The sequence below is a fragment of the Panthera leo genome, chromosome A1, assembly GCF_018350215.1.
Source record: "Panthera leo isolate Ple1 chromosome A1, P.leo_Ple1_pat1.1, whole genome shotgun sequence".
NCBI lineage: Eukaryota > Metazoa > Chordata > Mammalia > Carnivora > Felidae > Panthera > Panthera leo.
Genome location: NC_056679.1, coordinates 173,724,627 through 173,737,695, shown reverse-complemented (window position 1 = coordinate 173,737,695; position 13,069 = coordinate 173,724,627). Strand labels below are relative to the sequence as shown.

General features: G+C 51.2%; 1 protein-coding gene across 1 annotated transcript; it reads left to right on the top strand.

Moving 5' to 3' along the window:
• The first annotated feature begins 860 nt into the window (after window positions 1–860).
• On the top strand, window positions 861–10,759 carry ARL10 (ADP ribosylation factor like GTPase 10). Its single transcript, XM_042946090.1, has 4 exons — window positions 861–1,170; window positions 1,850–2,051; window positions 4,829–5,004; window positions 6,695–10,759. The coding sequence occupies exons 1-4, from the start codon at window positions 988–990 to the stop codon at window positions 6,866–6,868; spliced, it is 735 nt and encodes a 244-aa protein (XP_042802024.1). The 5' UTR covers window positions 861–987; the 3' UTR covers window positions 6,869–10,759.
• Window positions 10,760–13,069: the final 2,310 nt, after the last annotated feature.

The following is a 13,069-nucleotide window of genomic DNA, read 5'->3' as shown; positions in this document are numbered from 1 at the left end:
TTAGAGACCCAGGTGAGAGAAGTTTCTCTGCGTGGGCGGGGCGTGGAATAGGAAACGCATATTATCCAGAAGTAGGGCTGTGATAGAAAGGAGAGGAGGTAGCCAGTGAGGGAGGACAGTTTCCCAAACAAGAGAGATCTGAGCATATCTGTGAGTGACTACAAGAGTCCCTAGTCCGTCCGGGTCAACTAGATGGCTTGGGGTTGCTTACAATAAAGACACCTATTCACCGTGCAGCCCCTCATGGAGTTCTTCTTTGAAGTACCTCAGGATGTTTCTCCTGCTACACCTGGAAACCTTGGCAGTCACTGGAAGTCACAAGAGACTAGGTGATTAGGAAATCTAAACACTGCCTTCTGATCCTGCCTGCTTCATTAGCATGCCCAACACCCCAAGAGAGCAGAACCCCTGGGGTCTGAGAAGCAGCCAACGGAAGGTAGAGTACCAAGCGTCTGGGATCCAGGCTGCAGTCCCGCCTCTGACACTCCATAACCTGATACCCCGTAGCCTTGTGACTTGTCTTAATTTGTTCCCCGAGGTCTTGAGGGATGCCCAGAAAACACCTTTTGGGTTTGAGTGCAGTCTCTACCAATGCACTACAATGCGACCTGGGGCCTCGGTTTTTCCTTCTAGGAAGCCCTGCTTTACAGAGTAACCGAGAACAGCGGTCAACTGAACAATAGGCATATAGTAAGTGCTCGGGAAATGCCAATATCACCGTCTCCCATTACGCACAGGTACAGCCTCTCGCTCCACACCGCACCTTGCACGGGGGGCGGGAGGTCCCGGCGCTCTGGTCGGCTAGCCCACTCCCGCTGCCCCGGCGCGGGCCGCCTGTCGCTGACAGCAGTGGTGCATTGTGGACCTTGTAGTGCGGGGCTGGGGTTGGGTGGGTGGGCGCGGCCGCGGCAGTCGCAGCGGGGCCATCTTCCGCGGGCCGGCTGGTTCGGCCTGTGCAGCCCGCACCCGCGCCCTTCGCCCGGTCCGATGGCTCCGCGGCCGCTGAGCCCCTTGGTGCTGGCGCTGGGCGGCGCCGCGGCCGTGCTGGGCTCAGTACTCTTCATCCTCTGGAAGGCCTACTTCGGGCGCGGACGGGAGCGGCGCTGGGACCGGAACGAGGCCTGGTGGGGCGCGGAGCCTCCCCGCCTCCCTGAGTGGGACGAGTGGGACGTGAGTGCCGGGCCGGGGTCTGTATCTCCGCACGTGCAGCTGAGGGGTGTGACGCCGCCCCGCGAGGCCGGAAGCGCCTGGGTCCGGGACTTGGCGCCACAGCCCGCTAGCCCCTCGCGAAAGGGCGCGCGGCGGGCAGCCAGGCAGTCGTGAGTCCCGGAACCGGGAGATGGGTGGGCATTTCAGGGAGTGTTTGGCACCGCCCTGTGCTGCCGCGGGACCCGGGCTTCCTCGTGGGCGCCAGAGCTCCGTGGGCGCGGCCCCGGAGTGATGTCGGGCCCGCGCCCTGTCCAGCCCGCGCTCGCCGGGCGCCTGCGCAGTACGCACAGCCCGCGGCCTGGGGCATGCTGGGAGAGGCCTCCGCCCCCTTCCCGGCCACTGGCCGAATTGAGAGTTTTTCCCTGTCCTTGGTACCTACGATCCTGGGTCGCGGGGATTGCCAGTCTGAGGAGTCTGAGACTTCGCGAGAAGGAATTTCACCGAGGTCACTCAGGAAAAGCCAGGAGAATAGGGTTTGGGATTCAGGACTCCAAAGGCAGCGCTGGTCTCACTGCACCAGACCATGCCTGCCTGCCCGTTGACGGGTGGGGAGCGGGATGGACGCTTTGGTGTCTTCGGTCTTCTTTTAGGGAGGGTCCGGAGGGAGGGTGCCGGCCGCAACCTGACCTGTGCTCCACAGCCTGAAGACGAGGAGGACGAAGAGCCGGCGCTGGAGGAGTTGGAGCAGCGTGAGGTGCTGGTGCTGGGGCTGGATGGCTCAGGGAAGAGCACGTTCCTGCGCGTGCTGTCTGGGAAGCCACCGCTGGAAGGCCACATCCCCACCTGGGGCTTCAATTCTGTACGGCTGCCCACCAAGGACTTCGAGGTGGACCTGCTAGAGAGTGAGCAGACCCCCCCCCCCACCGCCCCCACCCCCTACACCATCTCCCCATCACCTCAGCTGGACCCAAGCGGGGGATCTTTGCCTGGGGGTAGCTCCAGCATGCATATCTAAGCAGGACACGTCCCTGTATGACATTCTTCCCCTGCCTCTCTGGGGCACAAATATAGTCCAAGCTCTGTCTTCTGAAGCAATGGGCCGTTCATGATCAGGCAACTCCAGCTTGGTCACTGCCTGTCCCTCACCCCTACTGAAGCTCACATGCCTAACACTGAGATATCAAAAGCTAACTTTTCCTGTATGCCAAGCACTTGACAGGCATTATTATGTAATGAAATCCTCCCAACAATTCCAACAAACTGGAAACAGTCATTATCCTTGTTACATGCATGAGGAAAGGGCGGCTCAACAAGTTAAATAATTTATCCTGGCTCACCCAGCTTGCCAGTCTGCTAATGCAGACTCTGACTCTAAGCTCTGGATGTTAAGTACCATGCTACATTGCTTGTTTCTGAAGGATGCTTGCTATTTTCTTCTGCCCTTTGCACTGTTCCCTCAGTCTGGAAAGCCCTTCTTCCCTTGATAAACTGCTACACCTTCAAGATTTAGGTCAAATATGATATCCTGTGAAGCCATCTCTGACTCCCAGGCTAGGTTAAGGGCTCTTCCTCTGAGCTAGCTTTTGCCACATACCAGGCTGTGTCCGTAACTAAGCATCTGGGACACAGATGGGTCTGATCCAGTCTGGCCCCTAGGGCCCAGCCTCAAGCAGATACCTGGGAGAGCTTGTTGAGTGAGTGATCAGAGGGGGTCTGGGCAGCGCCTATCCTCAGTGTTAGGCTTCTTGGGATCCCAGGAGAGGGTTGGCAGAGGGGGTATTGAGAGGACAGCAGTACTTAGCCGCGTGTGTCTAGCTACAGACTTGGAGGGGAGGGACAAATGGACTTCTTGCCAGCCACAGGACTCAGGCCATAAAGATTGGGTAGGTTTAGTTAAGCGTTAATGTAGTGAGATCAGACTCTGAGGGCCTACCTGTTGGCCTGAATGGGCCCAGTTCTTCTGGTCTCAGGCACTTGCTTGCTGGCCTGTCCTGGCTATATCTTTCCTCCCTGATTGTGGCAAACATTGATATCCACCTGGAATTTGGTTCTTTAAACAAGATTTTCCCCATCCCTGGAAGAAGGGGTTTGGTGTTTTCATGTTACCCAAGAGTCTGACTGGTTACAATCCAGGTTTGATAGGGTCACTCCTGGATTCAAATTCAGATCTCCCATTCAAGTCCTAGAGTTTTCCCTTCCCACAACACTCACATGGCTGTGGTCTCCAATGCCTGGCCTGGAGCCCAGCCAAGGATGGGCCCTTCGTGGATCTTTGATGACTCTTTCCGTCCCTCCCCCCCCCCCCGACTTCGTATACCTCTTTTATTAGCTAGTTCTTTCAGCTTTATTTTCCAGTAGATTCTGCATCTGTCCACTTTCCCCCACTTCCACCACTGCCTGTTTGATCCAAGCCACCATCATCCCAGTACTATAATAGCCCCTGTGCTGGTCTTTCTGCTTCCACTTCTGTCCCCAATGTCAGCCAGCAGTATCTTTCAGACACCCATGTCACGCTTGCTTAAAACCCTTAAGGGGATCCCCAGCAGCCTCACTGTAGCCTTACAGCCCCTGTGTGTTCAAGCCCTGGCCAACCTTGATGGTTGTGGCTTCTTCCTCCCTCCCTCAGCCATCCTGGCCGCCTTCTGTTTCTCAAACACAGTGTGCTTGCTCTTCCTTCTGCTTGTAATGCTTTTCTCTGCCTCTTCCCTTAGCTAGCTCCTTTTCATTAGTCCAGACTCAGCTCATATGCTGCTTCCTCGGGGAGACCTTCCCAGATGACCCAATCCAAAGCCACCCTCAGCCATTTTCACTTTTTCTGTTTGATTTCCTTCCTTTCTGAAATGTGGTTATGTGTTACTGCTGTGTCCGTCTTGGTTACAGAGGGAGCTCCTTGAGAGCAGGGCCCTGTCTGCCTTGCTCACCTCTGTATCCCCAGCACCCAGATCAGTGCTTGGCACCTAGTAAGCACTCAGTAAATACTTGTTGAGTGCCTGCTATGTGCCAGGCATTGTGCTGAGGGCTTTGGGGGGGATCCAGATGTAAACAGCTCTAACTCTCAAAGAGCATAGAGTCCACAAGTATCAGAAATATATTCAGCAACACTAGGATGTGGTGTGACTAATGGGGACTGTGCAGAGGGACAGAGAGGAACAAGAAGGCAACCCAGGGTACTGTGTGGTGGTAGGACTGAGTGTGGTGTTTGCAAGGAAAGAAAATGGGGTGACCAGACTGAACAAGAGACACTGAAGGGAGAATGGCTGTGCATAGGCTGGGCAGGGAGTCCTGGCTTCTGACCACACCATTACTGGCCAAGGAGGAAGCTAGGAATTGGCAGGAAGCAGCCCAGGAAAAAGAACTAGAGAGTACTATTTAATGAGCACCTTGTATGCCAGTCCTGTGAAAGGTGCATTGCGTGTGGTACCTTGGGTTTTGCCACAACCTATTAGTAGGTAAGTTCAGTGAGGAGGAGAATGCTGCTGCTTGAAGGCAGTGACTTGCCCAGGGAGCCCTAGCTGTCAGAGCCTGAGCTAACCAGGTCTGATTGGCTCCAGAACAGGTTGTCTTTTCCTTGCCCCTGGCTGATGGAGCCTTGGGAAGCCAGAAGAGGGGTGGTCTTGAGGCTGTATGTACAGAGCTGGGGCCTGGGGAGGCTCTGAGCTGGCCCCTGGCCTCTCCTCAGTCGGTGGCAGTCAGAACCTACGCTTCTACTGGAAGGAGTTTGTGAATGAAGTAGACGTGCTGGTGTTCCTGGTGGACTCGGCTGACCGGCTGCGGCTGCCTTGGGCCCGGCAGGAACTGCACAAGCTGCTGGACAAGGACCCTGACCTGCCTGTCGTTGTGGTGGCCAACAAGCAGGTGAGAGCCATGGGAGGCTGGCTTAGGCCGGTTGGACTTGATCCACTGATCCCTGGGCAGGGGTAGGGAGCACAGGAGAGAGATTCAGGCCCAGGTCCATGACCCGGAGCACTTGGCTGAGATTCTGTCCCGTGCTTTTCATCCTGTGCTTTTTCCTCATCCCTGACCCTCGTCCTCTATCTGCCTTCCTCTTTGTCTCCCTGCCACCCACCATCCTGGAGAAATGAGAAAAATAATGATTAAGCATTCACTACATGTCAGTCAGGTATGGTTTTGAAGAGCATTTCATATTATGCTTCTAATTGACCCTACTAGGAATGAGATACTATTCCCATTTTACAAATTGGGAATCTGAAGCTTGAGGTTTTGTAATCTCCCCAAGGCTGTACCTTGAAAATAGTGGAACTGGGATGTCTAAATCCAAAGCTTGTGCCTTTTCTGCATTGCCATATCCTTGTGACTTCCAGCTCTAGATCTGAGAGGTAAAGCTGGGAAGTAGTAAGTTGAGCCGATTGAAATGACAATATTATGAGTGCACCTACAGTGTGCCAGGCTAACCACCTGACAATCATGACCTCACTTAAATCCTGCAAAATCCTATGATTGGCCTTGTTATTATCCCTCAATGCCCAGAGTTACAGCTGGTATGTGGCAAAGGCAGGACTTGAACTCAGATCTTCCTCAAAGATCCTTCTTAACCACACTATACCTTTCCTGGGCCTTTGGCCAGACCTAAGCTGCCCTTCTCAGTACATACCAAGTTAAGCTTTGCCACGGTACAGAGTTCTGTCATTTTTCCTGTGGCCTGGCCCATGTCCCTGAGAACTGTGGCACATGTTCCCAACCTGTCTTGAAGAGAAGCTGTATGTCTTTGATCCCAGTTTCCCTTGCCTGTCAGGAAATACTTGACAATCATTTATAAATATGCCCATATGTCCTGGTTTTCCTGGGATGGTCCCCATTTATGCCTGTTGTTCTGGTATAATTATTAATAGTGCCCACTTTGAGTCTCAGAAGTACCCTGGTTTGGATGATGAATTATGTCATCATTCTATTCATAATTTATGGCAACACAGAACCTACAGGAGACAACACCTAAGGTCCCATGAATTCTCCAAGAATTATATTAATTTGGGGCCAGGGCTGAAATTAAAATGTACCCTTACCAGCCGTGCTCTGCAGTGGCTTCTTTTTCCCTCAGCCAGTGTCTAGGAGTCTGGGGCAGATAAGGCCCTTGTCTGGAAATGACCCTAGTATAAGATCTCCCCACTACTGAGTTTAGGAAACTGAGCTAGGATTCCTGTAAGGGGTATAGCCTTGGTTATCAGACCAACCTGGGTTTGAAACCTGGCTTTGTCACTGTGTCCTTAGCTAAATACCTTCACTTCCCTGAGTCCATTTCCTCAGCAGTTCAGTGCAGACTGTGAGAATCAAATAAGTCTAAGCGCCTCTTACAATGCCTGGCTTAAAGGAAGTGCCGTCTCTTACCACAGTGGCTGGTGATGGCATGAAAAGAGGTTGGTACCAAGGAAAGACGGAAAAGAGTTTAGACAAAGGGGCCCAGAGGCCACTTCTGGGAACTTAGGCCCCAGTGTTCCCCGGGTAGCCAAACAGTTCTTTCCGTGGATGACAGCATGGGTGCTGGGAAACTGTCAGCTCTGTTCCAACTAGCTTCTCCATCTCCTCCCAGGACCTGAGTGAGGCCATGAGCATGGTGGAGCTGCAGCAGGAGCTGGGCCTGCAGGCTGTCGATAGCCAGCGGGAGGTGTTCCTCTTGGCAGCCAGCATCGCCCCTGCAGGACCTGGCTTTGAAGACCCCGGCACCGTGCATATCTGGAGACTGCTCTTGGAGCTTCTCTCCTAGGCTGGCCCCCACCTGCTCACGCACCCAACCCTGGAGACCCCCGTTCTGCCACTCCTGTTTCTCTATTGCCAGCCTGGGCCTGAGGCGGGAGCTGTGTGGCAACTCTTCCCTTCTCTCCTCCCATGCTCCAGAACAGGGCCTGAGCAAGGCCAAGAACCACACAGAGGCCTTCCTGGTGAGGTGGCCGTGAGGCTGAAGTGGGGAGGCAGGTGGGGCAGACAGTGGAAGAGCATAGTGTCTGGCTCACTCCAGGCTGGAAGTGGATCCAATTTTCACCAGTGAAGGTCTGCACCCTCCTTCTCTGATGTGTAAAGCAAGGTGCTCAGTGGGCTCAGTTCTCACCACTGCAAGTTGTGGTGACTGAGAACCAGTATAGTGTCAGAAGTACTCCCAGTCTGAACCATTCCCTCCTGGAGACTTCAGGCCCCTCTCATGCAGGCAGGTTCTGGGCAGTACACAGTGAGCCGTGGCTCCAAGGCCTACAATATCCTGCAGCCCCAGTTCTGCCCAGCTGGATCATGGCCTTGTGCTATCTCTGCCTCTCTGGCCCTGGGGCCATCATTTTTAAAGAGAGGTGATTTCCATGGGTTTTTTTTTTTTTTTTTTTTCTGACTTGGAAATACATTTTCCAGCCATGAAGGTAAGAAGTGCTGGAATGAACCTGGAGATCCTAGCAAGCTTTCTGAAACCTCCTGCTTCTGCAAGCCAAGGCCTGCCTGCCAGACTACAGGATAAAGCGGTATTCACCCCCAATCAAAAAAACTAAAGGCTTTTTTCCCCCTAATCTGGACACACAAGCTGCTCCTCTTGCACTAACTGTGCCAATGCCCATGTTTACAGAAGTCTGGGGGAGGAACCCATGTCCCTGGGGAGACAACTGTCAACTGGAGCTGGGTGTTGGCCTCAGAACTGCGTTTTATTTATTTATTTATTTATAAAAGGAACAGGCCAAAGTTTTAGGTTCTGTTTCTAGGTGCTGTTATCAGAACCCCAGATGACTGTCATGGAAAACTTGTGTCTTTGAGGAAAATAGCTGGAATTGTGAGGCAATGTGATAACCTCCACACGTCAGTGGAGACAAAGCTCTAGCTTCCCCCTATCATTTACAGCTGTATTCAGTATCATACTTCACATTAATCCACATGAACTTAAACTCCACCACCTGGCCTGATAAGTCAAAAGGACACACCTCCTTCTGTGTAGATGGTGACTCTAGGAGAGGAAATTTGAATCATGTAAATCCAGGCAAAAAGAAACGGGAATTAGCAGATCAGCCAATAGGGGGACTTTGGGTACCTCACTCAGCCTTTCTGGACCTGCTGATTCCTCAGCTAAAGCAAAGTTGGACAGAATTTCTGGGTTTTCTCCAGTGCACACTCCAGGATTCTCCTGTTTCCGGTGACCAGCCAGTTTGTCTGTATATTGACACTTCTCTTTAGTGCAGGCAAAAGAATGAGCCTTTTGTCTGTCAGGGGCCACTGAGTAATCAGTAGCCACAAATGGACTTTTTTTTTAGAGGTCATATCCAACTCCGTTTGCTTTTTAACTGAGAATACAGATTATGTGCCTTCATTTCATTTGACATTTACTCAGTGTGCTTCAGTTCCATGCTGTGGCCTATGTGAGAAAAGGCACAGGGAGAGAGGGTGGGGAGGGAACCCCCCAAATCCAGAAGTGTGATTATTGGAACAGTGGCCTACCATGCTCTTGGGCTGTAGGTATATCAACAGAATCGCTGTTATTTGAAATCCTGATTAATGTTCGCAGAAGAGATTTGTTTGCTTTTACTTAAAATATTTAAGGAATGACTTGGCTTTTAAAGAGTAGCCTTTGAAACTTTGTCGGCAAATTTTCCTTTTGACATTGAAAAATTATAAAACTACTTCTCTGTTCTTTGAACTCCTGGTTCTCCAGTGCTTGACATTTACCTTTGGAACCAGCAGTGTTGTAGGGGATCCTTTTCTAATTAAGATCTGCCTTTGGTCTAATGAGTATCATTATGTAATACAATTTTCAAAGTCTCCAGTGAGGGCAGTGAACTTGAATAAAGAGTTTAACTAACTATATCTACTTGAGCAACTTTTGAAGACCACTCCCAGAACGGACAGGTCCCAGTGGTACACCAGAAGAGACACCACGGGGGGGCGCTGAAGGTCCAGAGTACCACCCCTCTGATACTTGTGTAGAATATAGATGTTCTCTTGGCCTTTGAGTGTGCCTCATCACATTTGTGGCTGACAGCTGTGCTCTGGTAGGGTCGTTGGCCTATCCTCCAGGCAGAGTGCCAGCAGTGCTTATCTGCTCTGGTTTCTGCCAGGATTAGACCAGATGAAGTAGAGGAGTGGGGCTCTCTTACGAACAGCTACGTGCCTGGCCTGTGGTGCTCTTACCCAGTTGCTCCCGAATGTGACTTTCTGATTCACAAGCCCAGATCACCTGCTCCTGGGACCCAGCCATTATCTGGAGTTCATCTCAAAGTTTTCTGAGCTAGCCTGGGTGACACTGCCCCCACCCCACCCACTCCACCCCACTGCCCCAACACTACAGCTCCCAACCTACCTGAGCGTGGGTTAGGGGTCAAATGTCAGCAGCTCTCCTAACAAAGGCAGCTGGAAGGTAGGAAGGCTCTGGATCTGCGAGAACAGATGGGCACTCCACATCAAAGGGAAGCCTCTGCTTCTGCTTGCCTGTTGAACCTGTGCCTCATCATTCACCCTGGCCCTAAGGACTTCTGTTCTTAAGAATTACTTAATGCAATGTGGCTTCTGGTTTTCCATTCTCTGACCTGCTGCCAACCCTCAGGAGAGGCCAACTTGGCTGAAAGCTTGGTCATGTGGATGGTCTGAGCAAAATTAGGTTCCTGAGACTACTGAGACCACCACCTTGGACTGGCTGCCTATCCCAAGAAGCCTCCTCTGGTACCTCTTGGTGCCCAGATGTGGGTTGTAAGCTTGCACTGACACACTGGCATCCAGCTGTAAGGACGGGGTGGGATGGTGAAATCAGTCCATCACAGCCCTCCCAGTCCTCCAGAGAGGTGCTGATGAGAATCTGAGGACTCTTCCCCGTCTTCCTGAATGAAACACTAGATTCTCCAAAAGATGTTTCCACTTGACTTTAGAAAACATTTGTTCTTATGCTAGTTTAGTAGCAATTGCCAGCACTTTGAACTAGCTGTTGAAACTCACCTGTGGTATTCATCCTCGAGCACCTGCCCACACCTCAGACCTGGGAATAGTCTTAGTCTGTCTTGTTTGTTGGCTCACACATCCCCGAAGTCCTTTCCAGTAGTTATGAAAAGAACCTCCACCTTTTCCTCATCTGTTGCCTCTGCGAGGTGGGCCCATGAGGTACATGGGGAGAATTCCCACCAAAGATCTGGAAGTAAAGAGGCTTTGCTGTCCCAGCCCAAGCCCTATGAACCCAGACCTGCAGGGTTGCCAAGGACAATCTGCATTAAAGAGCACTGGCAGCAGTTTGAGCCACACAATAAATGCCAAAAACTCAGTTGTGGTTTCATTTGAATTCTGATTTTGAGGAGTACATGCTGGGTGCTTACAGCTCCAGTGAGGGGCAGCTATGGAGGGTGGTCCCAGAATACTACCTGTGACACAATCACTGGTCAACAGCAAGTCCCGGTCCTCTGACCCTTCAACCCACAGCTCAGTATCTTTTGGGAGGTATCCAAGCCTGGTTGACATTCCTTGGGAGTTCTAGCTGATGGGCTGGAGCCAGGGTGTGGAAACAGGAGCAAAGGATGTCTAACTGCCTCCATTCCAGAGATCAGAATGGAGCATTCCCCTAGCACCTGCCTTGGGCTGGGCTCTGGATTCCCAGGTAAGGTGTCCACACTGCAGCCCAGTCTGGAGGCAGAAGTCAAACAGATTAAAAGGCATTTATGACTGATCTTTATTGCTACAGGAAGTCTGGGGCGTAGGGACAATAGGACACTTACACAGCCTGGGGGTGGGGCACAGTGGTAGGAAAGGCTTCCTAAAATTGGCACCTGAATTGGGTAAAGAAACAAGGGGACAGCCATCAAAGGTCTGAATATGGAATGCTGTGGAGGGCATTATGAAGCCAAACAACAAAAGTCCTCATGAGATCTGCTGCAGACTAGATTCCAAAGGCTGTGTGAACACAGCTTACAACGGCCAGTCACTGCTGGGGTCTAAACTGGCTGGGTCCCCGAGGAGGGGATTCTGGGAACCTCTTCAGTTTCCAGGCTGCTTTCAAAGGGAAGGATAGCAAGTGAAAGCCCAGGCTTAGCTGTCAGAATTGACTTCAAACTTCACACTGACCTCTCAAGCCTCAGTTTCCTTACCTGTAAAAGGATAAAGCCACACACCTTACAGGGTTTTACATGAAGTGATTTATATGAAAATACCAAGTCCTTTTTAAGAGCAGTAAGAAGAACCAGATTTTAGGGGCACTTCTAGGAGAAACATTAGGAATAAGAGGGTTTTAAAATTATAATAGCTGAAGATAGGGGCACCTGGGTGGCTCAGTTGGTTGAGCATCTGACTTCAGCTCAGGTCATGATCTTGTAGTTCGTGAGTTCGAGCCTCACATCAGGCTTGCTGCTTTCAGCTCATAGCCCACTTCAGATCTTCTGGCCCCTGCTGAAGAACAAGAAGCCCGAGGCACCATGAGAATGTCCTGAAGGAAAAGGATGGAGTAGCAAGGAACTGAAAGCCGCCGGGACTGCACGTTCTCTCCAGAAGGACATACCAGCACCAGGCCAGGGAGAAGAATGTTTTATCTGGCACCAGACGTACTCATGACCCAGTATGGAATACACTGCAGGTGCACGGCCTGTCAAGATGCCAAATACTATGTTGTACGTGCTTGCTGTCATCAGACAAATTGCAAAAATAAGAGGCTTGAGCCAGGGGACTGGTGCTTCGGCTCCTGGAGAGTCTTAGCCCCCTGCTTCGTAATTCTCTCGTCACTGCACCTTTAGGCCCCGTCTCTCTACAGCTGGCGCCCAAACAGGGACCTGAGGGAGGAAGTGTGCAGCACTGCTGAAGAAGTGCCAAGGGAACCAAAGGGAAATTTGGAGCCAGGAAGCTCATCCTTTGGGATTTCTGCAAGTAAGTATGGGGAATGCCACCTCATCTAGTTAGGACTCATATATTCAGCTCTTGCAGACTTTATTAAAGAGCTCAGTGGTAAAAGTGAAACGTTCCACATTTGAAGATTTGTCTTATTTAGTAAAGAAACATTGTTATTGGTTTACGCCCTCTGGCAAAAAAATGCTTTGAATCAGAAACAATGGAATTTGGCTTTACATGCTTTGCCCCTCACTCATCAACAAGGGGAAGCCATCCCTTTCTCCATATGGTCTTTGTGTAATTTAACTTCCCTGGCTTTACAACCCTTGCAGTCAGAATTGGGAGGAGGGGGCACTGGTCCTCACAACCTTTCACTGGCTGAATGTGATCATGAGCTTGTAGATAACGAGGAACCCGAGCCCCAACCTCCACCACCGGAGGAATGGAAACCTACGGAATCATGGGTTAATGGCCCAGAGATAGTCACAGCTCCAGCCTCCACACCCCTGCATCCCTGCATCCCGCAATACCCCATGGTCCTGAGCCAGTCAATCCTTTTAAGGAAACTAACTGTTCCACTTATTCAAAAAACCCATTTTTTGATACGTCCGCTCAGAGCATCACAGTTCCTGTTTCCCCCATGATGCAGATGCTTCAACAAGCTAAGGCTGGGGGGGCAACCGAATTAATGGCTAGTATGCCTGCAATTTATCCTGTCAACATTAGCCAAATTCCTCCTAATCAGCAATATCCTCAGGGAGGGCAACAATTTGATCATGTTCCTTTAAGTTTTAAGGTAATTAAGGATTTGAAACAGGCTTGCATGCAGTATGTGTTAATTCCCCTTGTATGTTGGGATTGGTGTCTGGTTTAGCAAATTCAGAGCGACTCATTCCGTGGGACTGGGAGGTCCTAGGTCGCACAGTCCTAAGTGCTTCTAAATTTTTGCAATTTAGAACTTGGTGGGATAAAGACACAGATACAGGCCTGGCGTGATGCCGCCGTGAATCCTCCTGTGCCCATTACCATAGAACAACTTACCAGGCTGGACAAGGGTTTGGCCTACAGGTTCGGCTTCAGTACAATGATCGTGCAGTGTCATAGGTCAGATTGTGCTGCCTTAATGTCTGGGAGAAAAGAGCTACCC

What these genes read in the sequence shown, in the direction of transcription:
- ARL10 (XM_042946090.1), top strand. Translation starts at nt 988, where the DNA reads ATGGCTCCGCGGCCGCTGAGCCCCTTGGTGCTGGCGCTGGGCGGCGCC. An exon ending in CTGAGTGGGACGAGTGGGAC is followed by an intron (nt 1,171 to 1,849) that starts GTGAGTGCCGGG and finishes TGTGCTCCACAG; the next exon opens with CCTGAAGACGAGGAGGACGA. An exon ending in TTGTGGTGGCCAACAAGCAG is followed by an intron (nt 5,005 to 6,694) that starts GTGAGAGCCATG and finishes ATCTCCTCCCAG; the next exon opens with GACCTGAGTGAGGCCATGAG.